The sequence below is a fragment of the Prionailurus bengalensis genome, chromosome E4, assembly GCF_016509475.1.
Source record: "Prionailurus bengalensis isolate Pbe53 chromosome E4, Fcat_Pben_1.1_paternal_pri, whole genome shotgun sequence".
Lineage (NCBI taxonomy): Eukaryota > Metazoa > Chordata > Mammalia > Carnivora > Felidae > Prionailurus > Prionailurus bengalensis.
Window position 1 is genome coordinate 8,555,055 of NC_057360.1, and position 22,479 is coordinate 8,577,533.

The following is a 22,479-nucleotide window of genomic DNA, read 5'->3' on the forward strand; positions in this document are numbered from 1 at the left end:
GCCTGTCCTTCCAGTGATCCACCAACAGAGTGTATAATCCTGGGTCAGTCTCGCTAAGGGCCTGTCTCTATCTGAAATTGTGCACGTGCTATGGAAAAGACACTCAGTGCTATAGATTATTGTCCCCAAGGTGTCACAGTTTCCAAACCCAATCAGGCCTTCAGGGTCTCTTGGCAATCATGTTTTGTAGTCATAGCTCCTACTCAATGGGAGTCATTATTCAAAGCCTTCTTCATTTTCCTGAAGTCTCCCAATAGACTCATTCTCTGCCATTCTCAACAGCAGACTGTAACTTTTAGTGAAAATATAAATCAAAGAGGAAATTTGTCACCTTTCTGACTCACTATGCTTCACAAAAAACATGACAGTGTCTATAACCATTCTTGTCTCCTTGCCCATCTGGGTTAGGCTTCCTGGGCTTGTTATCCTGACCTTTTGCACCACCTCAGGGTTCTTATTGCATCCTTCCTATTTCTCTTGTCTATCCTGAACTGCCGTATATTTATCAGTTTATTCACCATTGGTTTTCCCCATTACAAAACAGTTCTATGTCGATAGACGGGCCATCCTGGCTACTTTCCTCTCTCTTAGTTTTATAAACTCAGCTGTCCTGTCTCTAATTCCTCTGTCTATAACTCATCTCTCAATTCACTGGAATCTTGCTTGTATCTTCTGCTTATAACCTGAAACTTTACTTAGTGTGGCCAGTAATATTCTTCTTGTTGCTAAATTCAATTATCATTTCTCAGCCCTTAATTTGACCTCACTGTAACATTTTGACTCCCTCTTGTCTTACATTACTCCATTGTCTGGTTTGCACTAAAACCTTCTCACCCTCCGATTTAGTATTCTTCACAGATTTCTCTATTTGCCTCTTAACTGTCAGGGTTTTTCAGACACAAACATGGTCTTTCTCCTTTATTGGCTCTCTACAGGCCATGTACTTCTTTATTTAATTCACTGCTAGTGTGTACACGCACGTAGAATTCCTTCTGACTTCCTAGTCTATAGATCTAACTATATTACAGAGATTTTCACTTGGATTTTTAGCAGGCATTTCATTTATTCAACAAATAAAAACTGACCTCATCATTTTATCCTCAAATCTGTGTAGACTTCTCTTAAATATCTCTCCACTGCTCTTTCCACCATCTTTCTGTGCTGCCATAATGGTGCTCATGAATGTTCTAGCAGATGCTCTCTAGAGCATTAACAATGCTGAAAATACAAGCAGATGCTAAGCTCCCTGTCCATTCAGGCCATGTTCAGAAGTCGTTGTCCAGTTTCTAACTGTGATGAAGCATGGTTAGTTACATTGGTGAATTTGAAGTCATTGATGATCACAAAACTAGGAAAGTTGTTGTGAACCTCATGGACATGTTAAACAAGTGTGGAGTGATCAGCCCCAGATTTGATGTACAACACAAAGATCTAGAAAAATGGCAGAATAATCTTCTCTGGTCCCACTAGTTTGATTTCATTGTACTAGCAGCCTCAGCTCACATCATGGACCATGAAGAAGCAAGACGAAAACACATAGAAGGGAAAGTCCTGGAATTCTTTTCCTGGGGGTATAATATATACATACAAATAAAATACCTCAGTGGAAAAAAATATCTCTGCATTGCCTAATTCTAACCATAGTCACATCTTATGGGGAATGACCACAGTCTTCTAACTCATGTCCCTTCTTCCTTGTCCCACACCCATATATTCATTTTACTGCATCTACAATGACCTTTCCAAAACTCCATCTAAGCATGTCTCTTCTGAGGTTTCATAACTCCAATTGATCCCGCATTGCCCATAGGATACAGTCTAAACTTTTTAGCTTGAATATGTAACCCTTTTTGAGGTAGCCATATTTACCATTGTGTCCACTCAGATCACAATTTCTTGCCCCACCCTGTGCCTCACAGCCACCAGATTGCTGGCTGTTTGTTAAATGGCATTATCCTCTTGATCACAAGCATTTCCATGTGGTGTTTTCTTTACTTGGAACCTCCTCTTTGCTTCATAGCTCCTGCCTTTTATTTAGGGTTTGAATTATATATCAACTCTTTCAGAACAGTGTCCTGACCTCTCAAGATTGAATTGGATGTCTTTTTAATGTGTTTCCAGAACACTGCACTTACTTCCTTGAAATTCTTATTACATGGTGTGGTTGGCCCATTTATTTGCCTGTTTTACCTATTAAAATACACTACACACTTCCTAAGAATAGGACTGCCTCCTTGTTTCCCCCTGTACTAAGTGAATGAATGAGCTATACATTTGGAAATCAAAGCTTTGAAATTCGATGAGCTTGCCAAAGAAGAAAGCATATAGAAAAAGTAAAGGCAAATGGGATCCCTTGCAAAGATAAATTTCAAGAGAGTTCCTCACTATAGCATTTGGGAGGACAACAACAGAGAAGAGTCTGGGAGCCAGTGGGAAATACAGCAAAATAGATAGAGTTTGGAGGGCATCAAACAGAGGTTCCACGAAGAGAGATTCATCAGTGGCTTGTTAAGGAGAGAGCACTGAGAGAGCAAGGGGAAGCTCTCCTTTGTACTAGGTAGTCATCGGTGACCTTTCTGAGAGAGCAGATTTAGTAAAGCTTCAGGTTCAGAAGACAGAGTGCAGGGAGCTAACAACTTCATTACATACTGTAATCACAAGGAACGCTTCAAATTTAAAGTCCTGTAGAGCATGCCAATAGACAGCATACACCTCATCAAATTCCTGGTCTATGCCTGCTATGTTTGGACACCTCAGTTGGTTGCACAGAAGTTTTCATTTGAAGTAAGTAAAAATAAGCGTGAGCATAATAGTAAAATATTTTTGCATCCTATAAATTGGAGTTGTGATTTCTACATAGAAGAGACGGCACTCCTGTGACTGCTTACTGAACTACACCTATATTGAGTCTTTTTTAATTAAGTTTTTAATTTTAATTCCAATATTGTTAACATACAGTGTTAGATTCATTTCAGGTGTACAATACAGTGATTCAGCAATTCTAGACATCACTCAGTGCCCATCGTGGCAAGTGTGCTCTTAATCCCCATCCCCATCACCCATTTTGTTCTCTGTAGTTAAGAGCCTGTTTCTTGGTTTCTCTCTCTTTTTCTCGTGCTCATTTGTTTCATTTCTTAAATTCCATATATGAATGAGATCATATGATATTTGTCTTTCTCTGATTGATTTCACTTACCATTATACTCTCTAGCCCCATCCATGTTACTGCAAATGGCAAGATTTAATTTTTTTTAGATGGTATCCTTTTTTATGGCTGAATACTATGTATACATACTACATCTTCTTTATCCATTCATCTATTGATGGACATTTGGGCTGCTTTCATAATTTGGCTATTGTAAATACTGCTGCTGTAAACATAGGGGTGCGCTACCCCTTTGAATTTGTGTATTTGTATTTTTGGGATAGATACCCAGTAGTGCAATTGTTGGATTGTAGGGTAGTTATATTTTGAACTTTTTGAAGAAACTTCATACTATTTTCCACAGTGGCTGCACCAACCTGTATTCCTACCAACAGTGCATGAAGGTTCCTTTTTTTCCACATCCTCATCAACACTTGTTTCTTGTGTTTTTGATTGTAGCCATTCTGACAGGTGTGATCTGTTATCTATTAATTACAGTAAATTTGTGAAGATGCTGATTAAAACTAAAATGAGCTCCCAGTTTATAATAGATTGTTTTGATATAAGGCAGATAAAATGTTGGTGTTCATCCATCAACCTGGTACCTACATATTGATATCACTGTTGTATTAACTGAAACAAAGGAGGAGGTGGCAAAGAAGATTAAAAGCGGAAATAAATACTACTATGAAGCTTTTATTTCTCTGATACAGTATGTTTCCCTATCATTGCATACTTGCTAACTTTAAAAAGGGTGGTATTTTATTATCATTGATACTAGTTTTTATTTTTAACAACTTTGCTCTCTTCATATTCAAATTGTACATTTACATGACTTACTTTACAAATTAGTTTTACCACTTCCACCATTTTCTGTAGTTTTTTTTTTTTTAATCTATTTATTTTTGAGAGAGAGACAGAGTGTGAGCAGGGGAGGAGCGGGGAGAGGGAGACAGAATCTGAAGCAGGCTCCAGGCCCTGAGCTGTCAGCACAGAGCTCAGAGCTCGACCTGGGGCTCAAACTCATGAACCATGAGATCACGACCTGAGCCGAAGTCAGACACTCAACCGACTGAGCCACCCAGGCGCCCCTACTTCCACCATTTTAATCAATAAAAACCAAACAATTCAAGTAATTAGTTCTATTATTAATGATGTAAATAAAAATTTCTGAAAAAAATAAATGAAAATTCTGGAAGCAATTATTTATATAAAGCTTTTGTCTTTTTTCTTCCAATTTCAAAATTTATTTTGTTACTCAGATTCAAATTCTGAACATGCTAAATAATTAATATGATTAAAATGGATTTTACCATATCTTTATTCATAACCACACTTCATAGACCATTCCCATTAGACATTTTTGTAATTAGACTAAAGTTCTTATTAACAGTTTTTTTCATGTGAATAAAATATATTTTCTTTCTTTTTTTTGAAACATAGTTAAGTCTCAAGCTGTGTTGCTTTTGTGAAGTTTTTACATTCATAATTTGTTTCAGCTAGTTACTCTAAAACTGTGGTTTAGGCAATACAACATTTCCTACCTTGGGCAAAATTAAGGGACTAGACTTAGGCCCATTTATGTCATCAGTGGAGGAATGGGTAAGGTCCCAAGTTCCAGGAGTCTCACCTCAAATGCCTTTAGTCTGAGTATTTTACTGTTTGTTTTTGTTTTGTTTTGTTGTTTAAGTTGGGTTTAGGGTAGCCTGGGTGGCTCATTCAGTTGAATGTTCAACTATTGATCTCAGCTCAGGTCTTGATTTCAGGATTGTGAGTTCAAGCTCCATGTTGGGCTCAGTGCTGAGGGTGAAGCCTACTTTAAAACAAAGTTGGGGGGCGCCTGGGTGGCGCAGTCGGTTAAGCGTCCGACTTCAGCCAGGTCATGATCTCGCGGTCCGTGAGTTCCAGCCCCGCGTCGGGCTCTGGGCTGATGGCTCAGAGCCTGGAGCCTGTTTCCGATTCTGTGTCTCCCTCTCTCTCTGCCCCTCCCCCGTTCATGCTCTGTCTCTCTCTGTCCCAAAAATAAATAAACGTTGAAAAAAAATTAAAAAAAAAAAAAAACAAAGTTGGGCTCAAAGATTTCTGGAAGAAAAGTAAATTGGGTTTTAGCTGTTTTCTATCCAAATGTATGTAAGCATGTACTTGGATGTAAAATGTGGATTGATTGAGTTGAAATAATTTTTGTGTTTGCACTATGTGTTAATTAAAAATTGAGATGATGACATTCAAAGTTTTTCTATCCTCTGTTATTTTCAAAATTTAATAAATTCTCAAGTTTTATTATAGTAAGCACTGCAATTTGTAGGTACAAAATAATAAATTTAATAATCCTTTCATACAAACTACGTATTTTCTTCTTGTTATTCTTAGAGCAACTATTAGATGTGAGGCTTCAATCAAGACATTAACTCTTAATTTGGTCTTTTAAATGTTTATTAATTTATTATTTAGAGAGAGAGAGAGAGAGAGAGAGAGAGAGAGAGAGAGAGAACACAAGTGGAGTAGGGGCATTGAGAAGGGAGACAGAATCCCAAGCAAGCTTGATGCCCTCAGCGCAGAGCCTGGTGTTGAGCCCAGTCTCACAAACTGTTAGATCATGACCTGAGCCAAAATCAGGAGTTGGACACTTAACCAACTGAGCCACATAGGCTCTCCAACTTTGTCTTTTAAAAGTAATATATCAGCCCCTGAATTGCAAGCTTTAATTGTATCTATTATCAAAGTGGGAATTTATTATAGGTATCAAAGAAATACTCAAAAGTAAATATTTTCTAAAGTTAAAGTCATTTTTCCTTTCTTTATTTTCAACACAATTGATAAATTCCACATGTAACAGGTGCAGAGTGCTTGGCCAGGGAAATAAAAAGAGTTTAAGCAGATAACCTATCCTTCAGGATCTTTGTGAAATAATATGAAAGACTAATACCAGAACACAATTAGTTACAATAAAAGATATCAAGCATTGGGAGCTCATTGGAGGGAGGGTGCACTCCTGGCGGGTTTAGAAAAGACTTCATGAGGGAAGGCTGTATTTGAGTGGACCCTGGGGATTGCATAGAATTTCACCCAGTGAAGATAAGCCAGGGGGCTTTTCTGGATATAATAAATACTAGAGTAAAGGCACAGGAGAGAAAACCAGCCTGCTCCAGACCATCTAGTTTGACTGAAAGAATGAGTGAATATAATGCAAAGGCAGGGCTTGGGCAGGATAAATTATCAGAAACAACTTCTTTGTAGAGCAGAGATGAAACTTGCCCCCAAGGACATCATTAAGGACTGAGTTGGGTGATGGGGAGAAGTTGGTAACTTTGAATAGATTTAAGTTGGAAAGCAACAAAATGATAGCCACATTTGTTTGTTTCTACTCTGTTCCAGAGACTATGTTAAATAACTTTAGTTGCATTATATTTGATCCTTAGAACAAATACAAAGTTAGAGTTTGTTCTTTAGAAGATCAAAGGACAATATTGTGGAACATAGATCAGAAGACAGCCAGGCTGGAAGCCCTTTGGGGATGTGACCAATGCATCTTTCATTTATCTTTATTCTGAGTTCTTGAAAACAACTTCAACTCTTCCATGCTATTGAATACAATTTCATTGATTGCTCTCCGCAATTTCTCCCACCCTAGTTCCTTTGTTATTGATGTCTTATGTTAGTATGATACATTTGTCACAACGAAGAAACCAATATTGATACATTATTAACTTAAGTCCATAGTTTATTCAGACTGTCTTTCTTTTTACCTAATGTCCTTCTTCTGTCCCAGGATCCCATCTAAGTTACCACATTACATTTAGTTGTCATGTCTTGGTAACCATCTCTAAACTGTGAGAGTTTCTCAGACTCTTGTTTTTTATGACCTTGACAGTCTTGAGTAATGGTCAGGTATTTTATAAACTGTCCCTGGATTGGAATATGTTTGATTTTTTTTTTTGCATTATTAAACTGGGATTATAGGTTTGGGGCAGGAAAACCAGATATAAAATGTCATTTTCATCACATCAGGCAACCATTGATCTGTTTACCATCTCTCTTGCTTTGCCTTTTCTAGAATGTCATATAAATGGAGTCTTATAGTCTATAATCTTTTTAAGCTGGCTTCTTTCAGTTAGTAATATGTATTTAAGGGTACACATAATGATGGAGGTATGCCAAGGGGACATGGGAGCCAATGAAAGAGTTCCCAGTGACCAGAGATGGAACAATTTTTGCAACAAAATTAAGTACCACTGGATTATATTGTAAAATGTTTTTTTAAAAATGCATCCATAGGTTCATACTGATAGAGAATGAATGAATGAATGAATGAATGAATGAATAAATAAATAAATAAATAAATAAATAAATAAATAATAAAGGATAAAAACAAAGGTCCATTGCCAAAAATTTACAAATAATTTATGTATACATTTTACCCTTAATGAGATGGAGGGTAACTCCTCACTCCTTAAGTTTGGGCTACATTTCATAACTTCTTTCCAAAGAGAAATATGAAGGGCGGGGCAGTGGGGCATCACTTTACAGTGAACCTTACATCATCTGTGATAATGTAAGTGTCTGTATCTAAGTTCATTGGGGCTTTTTTTTTTTACATAACAATTGGTTGTGTAAAACCACAAATAATTCCTGGAAAAGACTATCCTTTTTTTTTTTTTTTTTTTTTTTTTTTTTATTACCCCTTACATCTTTGTCTAAGATCAATTGACTATATTTGTATGGGTCTATTTCTGGGCTTTGTATTCTGTTCTGGTCATCTATTTTTCTTTTCTTTTTTTAAATGTTTATTTATTTTTGAGAAAGACAGAGAGACAGAGTGCAAGCTGAGGAGGAGTAGAGAGAGGGAGACACAGAATCTGAAGCAGGCTCCAGGCTCTGAGCCGTCAGCACAGAGCCCGACATGGAGTTAAACTCACAAACCATGAAATCATGACCTGAGCTGAAGTCGGACGTTTAACCAACTGAACCACCCAGGCACCCCTGGTCATCTATTTTTCTATTCTTTAACCAATACCATACTTTCTTTATTACTATAGCTTTAAGGTAAATCTTGAAGTCATATAGTGTGACTCTTCCAACTTTGTTTTTATTCTCCAGTATTATGGTGCGTATTCTGGGTCTTTTGCCTTTCCATCTGAACTCTAGAATGATTCTATCAGCGTCTACAAAATAGCTTGCTGGGATTTTGATTGGTATTGCAATGAATCTGTAGATCAAATTGAAACAAAATGGCACCTTAGTGTTCCAATCCATGAAATATACTGTATTTTATTTCTTCTGTCAGTGTTTTCCTGTTTTTTACACACTGATCCTGTATATATTTTGTTAGGTTTATCACTAATGGAAAGAAAGGATGAATTGATTCTCCAAGTAAGTAAATCTGGGCTATGTCTCTGAATGAGCCTGTCCCTGCAGATTTTCAGGTAGAGGTTTGTCCCACAACCTCAGTTGTCTGATTGCTCCAGGAAAAGTTGATTTTCAGCTTGTTCAGCTTTTCCTTGTTGTCAGGATGGGAGTGACAACTTCTAAGCTCTTTATCATGTCTCATTTGAAGCCAGAGTCATTACCTGCTTTCTTAAAGCATATTCTACTGCATTGTGTGTTTTGAAGATATAAACAGAGAGAATGTTACGTTCACTTTTGTATCCATGGAATGAAACCAAGCATAAAGTGAATAATTATATGTTAGATGAATAGCAAGATGGATGAATGAGTGGAAGGAAGGATGGATGGGTGGTTGGGTAGATGAATGGATAGATGAAGAAATGAAGACTCATGGAGTAAATTGCTAAAGCCTGGTATGAATCAATAATGGAGAAAAAATTAAAGGAAGTATAAAAGGTTTTATAATGTAATTAAGTAGGTAAGTAAGATAAATCCTAGGGAAAGAAATCAAAAATGAAGAATTAGAAAGGAAAGCATTTTTAGGAGGATTGGAGAGAAATTGAAGACTTTACTCTTCCCATGGGTCTAATACCCTTCCATGCCTGGTCTAACCCAGCCTTTCTCAAAGCCTTCACTGAAAACTTTGTATGTATTTTTCTTTCACTCATGCTAGATATATTAAGACTGGGGTGTTTTCTTTCTTTCTTTTTTTTTTTTTAGCTAAAATTCAGTATAATGTATCACAACACAAATTAATTCAAATTAAAGCAGGACATTTATTCCAGCAAATGAAGAATGAGGAAATGAATCCTAATGCAAAATGGTTCATAAGTTTACAGGGATACCAATACAGTTATAACCTCCTGGTGAGAATTTAAATTATATACACTTTTAGAAATTAAGTTTGCAATATATAGCAGTGCTTTAAAAATGTCTGTAACTTTCGACTGTATTATTTCTAAGAATTCATTCTATGAAATAATATAGGATTCTTGTGTCCATTCTTGCTGATAGATTTTTTTTTAGTTGCTTGTAATATTACAGACAATTTAGGTGCTGATAAGATAGCAGACCAAAAAAGTAAACAAACAAATTAAAAACAACCAAAAAGAAAAAAGAGTTCCCATTCACATGGAGCTTGCATGTTCATTGGAAGATTAATAATAAATAGATACATGTGTAATATGGTAAGTGGTGGTGAGTGCTATGAAGAGAAGACAAAGTAAAAAAAATGGGTAGAGAGTGAATCCTGTTTTACACTGTGCAGTCAGGTCATCACTGATGTCGTGGCCTTGGCCAGAGATCAACTGAAGGAATGAAGTGGGATGTCCTACTCTTTGGACAAAGAGTGCTGGCATTCCAGGCGGAGAGTGCAAAGCCTCATGGCAGGCACATGCCTGGTATGTCTGAGGCACAGCAAGGAGGTCTGTGCTCTGGGGCAGGATCTGTGAAGGAGTGAATAATAGAAGACAGATAAGTAACTGGTGGCCAGATCAGGTAGGATTTTCGAAGGCCAAGTCGAGGAATTTGAGCTCTGTTCTGAGAAATATGAGAACTTGTTGGAAGAGTGTACTAAGAATTACAGGATCTTATTTATATTTTATTATTGAAGAATAATGGACCTACAATATTTATTAGTTTCAGGTGTATCACACAGTGATTCAATATTTATATACATTAGACAGTTCTCAACAGTCAGTCAGGTTACCATCTGTCACCACACAAAGTTGTTACAATATTACTGACTGTATTTCCTATGCTGCACACTATAGCCCTGTGTCATATTCTTTTTATAACTAGAAGATTGTACTTCTTTTTTTTAATGTGAAATTTATTGTCAAATTGGTTTCCATACAACACCCAGTGCTCATCCCAACAGGTGCCCTCCTCAATGCCCATCACCAACCCGCCCCCCCCACCCCCCATCAACCCTCAGTTTATTCTCAGTTTTTCAGAGTCTCTTATGGTTTGGCTCTCTCCCTCTCTAACTTTTGTTCCTTCCCCTACCCCATGGTCTTCTACTAAATTTCTCAGGATCCACATAAGAGTGAAGACATATGGTATCTGTCTTTCTCTTTCTGACTTATTTCACTTAGCATAACACTCTCTAGTTCCATCCACGTTGCTACAAATGGCCTGATTTCATTCTTTCGCATTGCCAAGTAGTATTCCATTGTATATATAAACTTCATCTTCTTTATCCATTCGTCAGTTGATGGACATTTAGGCTCTTTCCATAATTTGGCTATTGTTGAAAGTGCTGCTATAAACATTGGGGTACAAGTGTCCTATACATCAGCACTCCTGTATCCCTTGGGTAAATTCCTAGCAGTGCTATTGCTGCATCATAGGGTATATCTATTTTTAATTTTTTGAGGAACCTCCACACTGTTTTCCAGAGTGACTGCATCAGTTTGCATTCCCACCAACAGTGCAAGAGGGTTCCCATTTCTCCACATCCTCTCCAGCATCTATAGTCTCCTGATTTGTTCATTTTAAACACTCTGACTGGCATGAGGTGATATCTCAGTGTGGTTTTGATTTGTATTTCCCTGATAAGGAGTGATGTTGAGCATCTTTTCATGTGCCTTGTGTCTTCTTTAGAGAAGTGCCTGTTCATGTTTTCTGCCCATTTCTTCACTGGAATTTATTTGTTTTTTGGATGTGGACTTTGGTGAGTTCTTTACAGATTTTGGATACTAGCCCTTTGTCTGAAATGTCATTTGCAAATATCTTTTTCCATTCTGTTGGTTGCCTTTTAGTTCTTTTTATTGTTTTCTTTGCAGTGCAGAAGTTTTTTATCTTCATGAAGTCCCAATACTTCATTTTTGCTTTTAAATCCCTTGCCTTTGGAGATGTGTCAAGTAAGAAATTGCTGTGGCTGAGGTCAGAGAAGTTTTTTCCTGCTTTCTCCTCTAGGGTTTTGATGGTTTCCTGTCTCACATTCAGGTCCTTTATCCATTTTGAGTTTATTTTTGTGAATGGTGTGAGAAAGTGGTCTAGTTTCAATCTTCTGCATGTTGCTGTCCAGTTCTCCCAGCACCATTTGTTAAAGAGACTGTCTTTTTTCCACTGGATATTCTTTCCTGCTTTGTCAAAGATTAGTTGGCCATACTTTTGTAATTCTGATGGAAGATTGTACTTCTTAATTCCCTTCACCAGCTCTGTTTAGCCCCCAACCCCCTCCTCTCTAGTAATCATCCAATTTGTTCTCTGTATATATGAGTCTGTGTTTTGATTTGTTTGTTCATTTTTTTTAGATTACATACATAAGTGAAATTATCCAGTATTTATCTTCCTCAATCTGAATTATTTCACTTAGTATAATATCCTCTAGGCCCACCTGTGTTATCACAATTGGCAGGATTTCATTCTTTTTTTGTGTCCGATTAATATTCCTGTGTGTGTGTGTGTGTGTGTGTGTGTGTGTGTGAGTGTGTGTGTGTGATCACATCTTCTTTATCCATTTATCTATTGATAGACACTTGGGTTGCTTCCATATCTTGGCTATTGTAAATACTGCTACTATGAACATAGGGGTGCATGTGTCTATTTGAAATAGTGTTTTTGTTTTCTTCAGATAAATACCTATAAATGGAATTGCTGGGTTTACATTTTAAAATGATCACTGTGGCAAAGAGCAGGGCATGAAGGGAAACTAATCTGAATGTCATCTCCTCTCTGAATGAGATCTCATTAAGAGATGATACAAGCTTGGGCTGGGGGTGGTGGAGGTGGGTAGATTCTGGGTTCACAAGGAACAATCATCAGAATATGCTCCTGGACTGGATGTGATAAGTGAAAGAAAGACAGACATCGAAAACAACTCAAGTGTTTTGGCTTGAGAAGTTAAATGAATATCACTGGCATTTGCTGATATGGGAAAGACTGAAAAAGAGCAGGTGTGAGATAAAAGTCAGCAGTTTGGTTTTGCAATGATAAATGCAAGGGGCCTATACAATATGCAAGTGGAGATGTCACACAGGCTCTTGGATACAATATAGTTATTCAGGGGAGAAGTCAAGCAGGAGGTATGTCACCAGAATGTTTATCACAAGGTTGTTCATGATAGTGAAAGTTTTAAAAATTCAAATCCAAAACCAGAGGATTTCTAATATGCAGCACAGCCAGACAATGTTGCTCAAAGTCTGTGCTCTAACTACTGCCTCATAAAGTGCTGTGCACTCTCCAGCAGGTGCAAGCCTAGAAGGGCGGTCCACAAATATTACAAACCCACTGAGGATCAGTCATGTCTTATTGTTCTCATCTATGTAGCATCTAGAATATCTTGATTTGAATTCTGGCAGTAGGGTTGTCTACACACTTTATTAGAAGAATCTTATGAAACCGTATTTTTAGATTGGATTTTAATTTAAAAACATCTGGTGTTTAAATTTTGGCTTAGTGTACAAAAATAAATTTTTTAGGGGGTGTTAATCCTTTAATTAGCTCATCTGTATTTCTTCATTCTGGTTTGTGAGTCTGCCTCATTCTCACTTCTGTGAAATGTCATAACTTTTTGATATTTAAAATTAAAGTCAGATTATTGATGGATGGCTGTGCTGTTTTTAAATGGAAAAAAGAGCAATCATTTTAATGATTGCATCTCATTTAACAAATTTACACCTTCTCATTTCCAAACTTTGCTCCTTGCAAGGGACCATCTGTATTGAGTAGAACCATGGCATGTATTGTGTATTAAAAATCAGGAATTCCCAGACATTGCTTATTTCCAGGTTAACTGGTTTCCAACACACACAAAACCCAGCATAAAGACACAAACATGAGAAAATGAAACTGATAAGTACATGTGTTTATGCCAACTGGGATTTTTATTTTAAAAAAAGAACAGCAGGTGGTAAAGATAATCTAGAGAGTTTCAGACATTAGTTCTGATGCCCCAAACTGCTCCTCCAGTAGAAGCAATGGTTTCTGCAAAATAGTATTAAAGGAAATTACATCTGGCTTTGTTTAGAAATTTCATAGTAACTGTGCCTTTTTCTATGACCAAGGCTATGGATCTTGGATGCTAAGTCTTATACTTAATCATGATTTAAATACATTAATGAATAGTGAATTTTTTTTTGAAAAAAGAGATACTATTAGGTATTATCAGAAGACTATGTTGCTTATTCTTTAGGAGTGACATTTGATTTTCAAACCAAATGCATCCAGGTCATTTTGTTACATGGGGTGAATTACTGGTTATTCCCATATCGTGCCTGCATTTTTACAACTAGCTTCAGAAAATATATAAATATAAAATACTCATCAATCCAGTTCCTATTTGTTTGAAATAAGTGTGATATTTGCTCTGGACACACAAAATTCTTTACTGTAGCAGCCCTGGGTCATCATGAGGACTGAGTTTTAAGCAACTGAAATTCAATTCAGATAGTATACTTTATACTGTACTTTTTTCTTTTTTTTTGGAGAATTGGCCATAGACACAGAAGGATTATTTGCAGAAGAAGAAAAACCAATTTCCCTTTGACACAAAGAGGCAAAATAAGGGTGGCAGCATTTTTGCCACAACTTCCAGGTGAAGCTTGGTTGAATGCCAGAGAATCCAAGTTGGAAAGAATGTGGCAATGCAGCCCTGCATTTATGCATGCTGACTCTAAGGTCCAGAGAAACAAGATGACTTAGGATATGCAGTCACAGAACTAAACTGGGATTCAAATTCAACCCCACGACCTGCAGTTGAGCATGTTTCTCCTTGATACGCATGTGTGCTTGTTCAGTAGCATGTACTGTTGCTCATGTGAACCAACACATGCTGGGGAAACCCCCTGTCTAATAAATTAACTCACTGCATCCACCCTCCTTTCAGCTCATTCAGCCAGGCTCACTGGTGGAAATTTTACAGAATGTATGCTGAATTTTATTTTATTTATTTTATTTTATTTATTTGTTTTTTTTTATTTTTATTTTTTAGAGAGAGCACACATGGGGAAAGGGGAGAGAGAGAGAGAGAGAGAGAGAGAGAGAGAGAGAGAGAGAGAGAGAGAATCTTGAGCAGGCTCCATGCTCAGCACAGAAGCAACATGGGGCTCGATCCTACAATCCTGGGATCATGACCTGAGCTGATATCAGGAGTTGATGCTCAACCCACTGAGCCACCCAGGCACTCCACTATGCTGAATTTTAGAGGGAATGTTGCTTTCCAGAATAACTTATTATTGCCTTGGCTTTTGTGACTATTACAGTTTCCTTACACGGTTCTTGGATGAACTCAAAGTGATTTTCTCTTATATGAATTACCATTCTATGCACCTATAATACATATAAATATAATAGAGTCTTGTTGAAATGTAGTCCATTTTGTGCAATGATGGAACTACCAGTTATAAGAGGGATATACTGTATTTGTGAAATAAACATCTTGATATCATGTAGTTATTATATAACATAGACCTTAAACCAGTTCTCCACACCAGTATTACATAGGTCTCTCTTAAAAACAAATTTCAGCAGGGGCACCTTGGGTGGTTCAGTCGATTAAGCATCTGACTTTTGACTTCAGCTCAGGTCATGATCTTGGAGTTTGTGAGTTCAAGTTCCAAGGCAGGCTTTGCGCTGGGATCCTCCCTCTGCCCCTTCCCCACTTATGTTCTCTCTCTTTCTCCCTCTCTGTCTAAATAAATAAGTAAACTTAAAAATATAACGTAAAATAAATTAGCATCGCTCTTAATATTTCAATAATTTCTTAATACCTGCTGATATTAGGTAACTTGACTGTCCTACTCTGTCTCTGATAAGGGCCACTGATTTATGATTGTGTTACTCTCAATGCCAATTGTTTTTTTCTTAATGGGTTGATTTTTTGGAATCCTGAGCAAATATTACGGTTTCCTAAGAATTCATCTGTGTTCTGGCTGCTGTCACTGTGATTCCCCTGTCACCAATATTTCTCAGCAGTGTCAGCTCAGCATGTCCTGGTCAGTCAGTCCTGCCCACCTCTCTCCTAAGCCAGAGGCTTTCTCGATGATCCCTGGCATTGTCAGGTTTTGGATTGTAAACCCAGTGTGCAGGGTATATTACCTCTGGAAATCTTTCTTTATAACTATGACACCAAATCTTTGGGATCCTGGTAGTGTTCTTTGCTGTCTAGGAGAAAGTAGAGGTATATTCTAGAGCAGATTCATCGTCTACACACAAAAGACTCCACTTTGATCACCTGGAGGACTTTAAAGATGTTGAATTGTAAGTGTTTAACAGGACCTGGAGGCTTAGATCAACACCAGCTACCAGTTTCCTCATTGTTTTAGCACTAGACTAAGTGCTACTCGATGTATCCTTTCTTAAGTATCAACTAAGTGATAATAACTCAAGTTTTAGAATGCTTTTTACGTGGCGGACCTTATTTTAAGCACATTGCACATATTATCTCTGTTTATCCTCACAACAAAACTTTGATGTAAATATTTTATTATCCTCATTTTGCAATGAGTGCACTGAAGCCCAGAAAATGCCAGTCTGTTGCCAAGTCACACAGCCAGCAAGTGAGGGAGTCAGGATTTGAACCCAGGCAGCAGGTTTGCATGGCCTGGCTGCTTCGCCTCTGTACTCTGCTCCTTTATTTGGGAATATTATGTACTTAATTACCTAGTGCATTCCTCACGGTTGATCTAAACTATGCCTCTGTTTTTATTTCTTCCAAAACAGAATCTATTTTATCTTATCTATTCTATATCACCATATTATCCACTTCTACTTCCTGATTATGATTGTTAAAAAGCAAGCAGCACAAGATTTTTCTATGTGGAAATGATGCTTTTAAAAAAGATCAATGAAATCTGAAATACCTACTTCTTTCAGTAACCATAGAACTATTGAGAATGTGGACTTACCTCACAAATTCCTAAATATAGTAATAGTTCACTTTTATTTGACCTTGTGAGAGAATAAAATGTGCTACCTATTTGATTTTTCCACATGACTAACTTCACCTTTTGAAATGCCAACTCGAAAAAAAATATAATATTTTGAAGTGTTTCTAAAATGACCACTTCCCTGTCTCCTTACACAGAGAGTAAGAAGTTCAACAAAATCTTTATGACTCAGAATCAGCTTGATGAAGGCCTGTTATTTTATAATTTAGCAACTAACCTCTGTCTGCTTTTTAGCTTTTTTTCTCCCTAATATCATATCATCAGCTGTCATTTTTTTTCTATTTGAGTGGATTTCCTTCCAAAATATTTCTCCCCACATACTAATCACATTTACTACCTCAAGTACGCTGTGTGTTGCTGATGAAACAATACCATTCTTAAGTATTACACAGAAAATAAAAATAAATAATATATGATAGAAATAAAAACATAATTTAGCAAGATTATTTTATTATTATTTGCTTGATTCAGAGACATTTTTCTATCACTTCACAATTATGGACTACATTTGGGAGGAGCTGGGACTTCCAGGGGTTGGGCCTCTGGATAAGGAAAATATTACTGAGTTTTGAAAATATGTTGTAAGTATAGGAATCTATGTATGTTTCTATGTACAGAAATCTAGCACTGAACAACACAAGCCTATTTTATAATATGCGTTTCATCCTATTAACTTTCTCAAGTACTTGTGATTCAAAAGTAAATTATGTTATGCAGAATTCTCTTTGCTTTTAAAGAATTTTGACAATTCTGTTGAGTCCGGGTTTGGAGTGTAGTAATGCAATGAATAGATCAGGCTTAGCAAAGCTACACTAGGCTGTTCCCATCGTAACTGTGGTTTGGAGATGGATTTTTATCTCTCAGTTTGTTCACGGCTTGACTATCCAAAAGAAAAATAAACTGGAATTTTATGGTAGGTTTGTTGTTGAACTTTATTTAGCTGTGTGGGTGACGCAAATAACACAAGTACAAGATTAATTAGTGATTATTTTGCCGAGAAGTGTAATGTTGTGGAGCCATCTGGTGTGTCATTATTGGAGGGCCATCTTGATGGATTACTCATTAAACTCTTTCAACACTTTGTTCCAAGACTGTCAGCCGTCCTCTGGATTCTTATTAGGTTAAGGCCGTGCTGAGATTCAGAAGCGGAAGGACCATGGGGAAGTGCAGGTCCATGTTTATCACTAGCGGGAAACAGTTCAACCTCGCCAACGCTACACCATGCCCACTCTCAGATCTCTTAGTGGCATTTATGCCATTAAGCTCGCGATTACCTTTTCCCGTAGTTAAAATACCTACCACAGCCTCACCTCGAAAGCTTACAAAAGTATCGTGAAATGAGACTATGAACATCTGCATTATCTTGGAAGAGCGGAACAAGGTGCTCATCATCACAACACAAAATAGCTAGTGTTGTCTTTTTTCATGCAGTGCTACGTTGTTCATATTTTTGACATGTCGTGGTTCATAAATTTGCTTATTTACTCATCCAGCAAATATTGGCTCAATAGCTCTTATCACTCTTGATATGCTAAGTGCCAAGTTTAAAAGTTTGAAAGAAAACAGACAATCCACCCCAACTCCCTGATTTTTCCTCTGAGTATTTTTCGGGTCCTGGAGCTACGTTCTCTGGTGGTCCTGTGACAAAGCACATGACTTGTTACAGTCTGACTATGCATGGTAGTGCTACATGAGGAAAACCTCCAGACATGTACCTACCCCTCCAGAAATGTATGATCTCTCGGAATCAGTATCCAGTGGGTGCAGGAAGGTCAGAATGTGCTTACGTTTGTTTGCTTCTGATTTTTTTTCCTGCAGCTTCGTTATGTTTACTTTCACCATATTTTTTTTTAATCCTGATGAGTACTTTAGCACCCCACTGGTTTTGTTGTTTCTTTAGTCACACTCAGTCCTGTGATTAGAGTTCAGAAGGCTTTTTCTATTTATCTTTCTGGGCATCTCAGTTTTCCTTTCCTGAATCTACTCCCTGCAAACCTTCTCATGTGCCATAATTCAATTCTCTTTCTGGAAAGTAGTGCTAATCGTGTTTTCCTCAGCCATAGACTGCTGGGAATATAACAAATAAAGATGGTTATAACATTATAGGTGCACCATCTGACTTTGAAATATGAAAACAGATGTAATGGGTTGCTCTGACCTGTGCTACCTGACAGGAGAGTCCAGGGACTCAGAATATGAACAAGTCTATAAGCACCTGCACATTATTATGAGCCAGCAATCCTTATAGATTCTCTTACTATTCCAATTTTATAAGTGATCCACACATACACAAAATAATATGGAAGTGGCTACTTAGGATGCTATTTAGGACTGCCAGTTTCTCTCACTCAGCCTACTTGAACACAAATTTATGCAACTGGATTTCCTAGCAGTGATTTGGATTAAGGTAACATGAATTCATGTGTAAATATTGAAGGCACAACAGCAACCATATACTGAATGTCTCCTATACGCAGGACACTATTCCAACTTCTTTACACATATTCTTGTTTGATTCTTATAACAACTCTGTAAGGTGGGAGGGGCACACATTGTTTAAGTAACAAAAACTAGTGAGTGCCTCCAAAGGTTTTGTTCTTCTTACAACACCACACTAGCTCCTGAGTTTCAGCAAGAGTCAAAGAATATGTGCGTATATAGCTGTAAGCAGCACAGGCTTTGAAAAGGTCTTGGCTTTGAGCTAAAAGGATATAGACATTATACACACACACACACACACACACACACACACACACACACACACATATATATATAATTGATGAAAAAATGCTCCTTTGTAGAAAAATAAATTCTGTGCAGGGAAGGACTTAATTCGTAGTGTGGATAAGATGCCTGGGACACTTAATAACAGTCGTCCGAGAACGTGGCAAAGAGGATGATTGGCAGTTGTTCTTTATTATCGACAAGAACAGCACAGACACAGGCCAGAAGTAAGTTACCAACTGAAGTGTTTACAGGATGATAGATGACAACTAAAAGGGGCACTGCCACAGATAAAATTTAACAATTATTTTTATATTATATATAAAATATATATTTTTTATATGTTTTATAATATAATTATATTATTTTTATATTATAAAAATATAATTATTTTTATATTAGCTTTTATAAGCATGGGAGGGTGGCGGGGAGGGACAGGATTCTTATGCTTATCTGCACCACAGCCAGCAGCTTAGTGACTCCGTATTGGCTGGAGAATCAAAGCTCCCAGGATTGATGGCTACAAATAAAGATAGATCTATACAGTCCTGGAACTATTGCAAGAATTCTAGAATTAAAGAACCATTTACTTGTCTAAAAAACAGAAATAAATCCATTACAAAATTGTATAGAAAGATACAAAACAGATCAATAAATCTAACTGGTTGATGGACTAAAAAATTATTTTATAGAGTTTCATATTTTCTAGAATTTAAGGTAGCCAAACTTCACGTTGTCCCTGTACAAATGCAATAATAATTCTGTTGACCAAATTTTATTGACCACTTTATTGGAAGAAATTGCTGGCTGCTATAAAAGGAGAATGAGCATCAAAGTATTATGTTCCAAACATTTCTCAGCCTTCTGGGAAACCGTAATATTTTCATTGTGAAATAAACATCTTCATAGTCCATATCTAGAACATTGAATATAGAGCTGTAGAAGCTAGAGTGCTCCAGATGATCGCAGGACTGTAGTAGCAGCATGAATGGTTATTTAGTGCTCACTTAACACAGCATAAGCGGTTCTAGATGCCTTAATGTTCCCCGATGATATCATGTAATAGTAATCCACGTCATTAGAAGAATTGTTGATAGTATTGGATATCCATAACATAGGCTGGGGGGGGTGATACAAGTGAGAATACTTTTAAAAGTTTAAAGTGTTATATACATTTTTATTTGTCTGTTTTCATGAAATAGTGGAGGCACTACATTTGGGAACATTAATGGCTGCCCATGGCTACTTCTTTCCAATCTCGGATCACGTCCTCACACTCAAAGATGATGGCACCTTTTACCGGTTTCAGGTGAGTTTGATGAAAATATTCCTTAACTGTAAAATAGAAATCTGCATTTTGTTTGTTGATTGTTTTTACAAACAAATTTTGAAAATAGAACTTATTTTTTTTGACTTAGCTAGTTAGAAATGAATTAATATTAAATTTAAAACTGAAGAAACAGTAAGTGGAGAAAGATGGAATGTGCTTGGTTAAGATGACTTGTGAAAGTTAAAATGTGTAATGATTAAAGATATGTTTTATATAAAATGTTAAGAAAAATTCAGAGAGTGGCCTACTGGAATTCAGGAGGTGGGAGAGTTATTCATGTGTAAGCTGCATTAGCCACTGGGAAGGAAGTTGAGAGGTGTAACTGAATTAATTATACTCTGGACCCTGTCCATGATATCAGACTGCCTTCGGTTAAAGCAAATTCTCATGGGAAAGCTCCAATACAGAATTTAGCTACTTATAAGGCCTTCTGCATGTTGGTATCTGAGGCCTTCCTACAAGAAGACTGCGAAGACTGACGTGCATGATGCTTTGTGTGTGTGCACTCATCTGAGACAGAAGTATACCTTAGATAACCTGTAAACTGACACGAGTTTTTCTAAATCCTTTTCAAATGAAATAGATGCTCATTCTTTCAAAAATGCAGATTCTTTAAAAAATGATTGTGGACTCTAATTTTGGTCATTGAGCATGCACTTGACACTTGAGTTCATAATGATTTACCTGAAGTGTGTTCTACATTTCATTAGACATTATGATTTCTTAATAACTGACTGGTGGATTCTAGCCCATAAAATTAGGGCACATATAATGCCAGAGTTGAGACTCTTGCTCTAGGTATTTTTGGAGGATTCTCCCCATTGTCAAACTTGTAGACATTGGAGAATTCTCTCTCATTTGTTCTGAATATCATTAGACGTTCTATAAATAAATGACAAAACAATAACCTGGGTATCAAAGAACTTGCTTGGGCAAACAGAGAACAAAGAGGTAATATGTTTTAAAAACATTTAAAGATCTTTGTCTTCCTGGAACACCCTCACTGTCACTTCCTTAGGACCCTTTTATACAAGGCAAATAGTCGTAGGATTTCATGCACTGAATACCTAGGAGATAAAGCAGTCTCCTGAAATCATGATACTGACCTAAATATTCAAGCAACATATGCTAGTCAAATTACATAATTTTAAAAGGCTTTAAAATAGAGGAATATTATCCTTTTTTATAGTTAATGTGGTGGTAGCTTAAAATAGCTTATTGAGAAGTTAAAGTACCTTGTGGTCTTAAAAGGTAACATTTTGATAAATAGAAATTATTAGTTATTAGCAAATAAATTATTTGCATATTAGGAACACTTTTTGATTTTTTTAAGGGAGTTACTTTTCTACTGGAAGATTGCATTTTCCATATAATCTTACTTTCTTTAAAAATTTTTTCATATAGGGACACTTGAATAGCTCAGTCGGTTGGGCATCCAACTTCAGCTCAGATCATGATCTCACTGTTTGTGGGTTCGAGCCCCATGTGAGGCTCTGTGCTGACAGCTCAGAGCCTGGCCCCTGCTTCAGATTCTGTGTGTGTGTGTGTGTGTGTGTGTGTGTGTGTGTGCCCCTCCCCCAATATCTATTGTTGTCTCTATCTAAAAAATAAAGTAAACATTAAAAAAATTAAAAATGTTTTTTCATATACAGACTATAAGTAAACTTTAGGCCTAATAAAAATCTCAAAAATTATGATTTTTGTTTTTACAAAAATAACAACTTTTATCTATCCTCACAATCATATTACAAGTAAAACTATCTCTGTGCAAAATAACATATCTGTAAGGGAAGCATTGTATACAGTCTACTTATTTCTGGAGAATTACCTAGTTTAAATTTTTTTTCTTAAAGCAAACTAGCTCAGACATGGCCCAGAGTTGGTGATGATGTTGTGAGTTAACGTGATTGACAATGTTTGACTCTGCTCTTGTCCTCCCTGTATTGAAATAGTAGGCAGACAAGGTTTATATGTCTTAGTCATGGCCATGGATCAAAGAT

The 22,479-nt window shown here is 36.8% G+C and overlaps 1 protein-coding gene and 1 pseudogene across 8 annotated transcripts in view; both read left to right on the top strand.

The window, feature by feature from the left end:
* Nucleotides 1-22,479, top strand: part of RGS7 (regulator of G protein signaling 7) — a 517,383-nt gene that overhangs the window by 359,824 nt on the left and 135,080 nt on the right. For all 8 annotated transcript variants that reach the window (XM_043568695.1, XM_043568700.1, XM_043568702.1 and 5 more), the window contains exon 5: nt 20,352-20,458. In XM_043568695.1, coding sequence (XP_043424630.1) covers nt 20,352-20,458 — 107 coding nt within the window. The remainder of the gene's footprint in view (nt 1-20,351; nt 20,459-22,479) is intronic.
* On the top strand, nt 1,167-2,234 carry LOC122476241 (annotated as a pseudogene).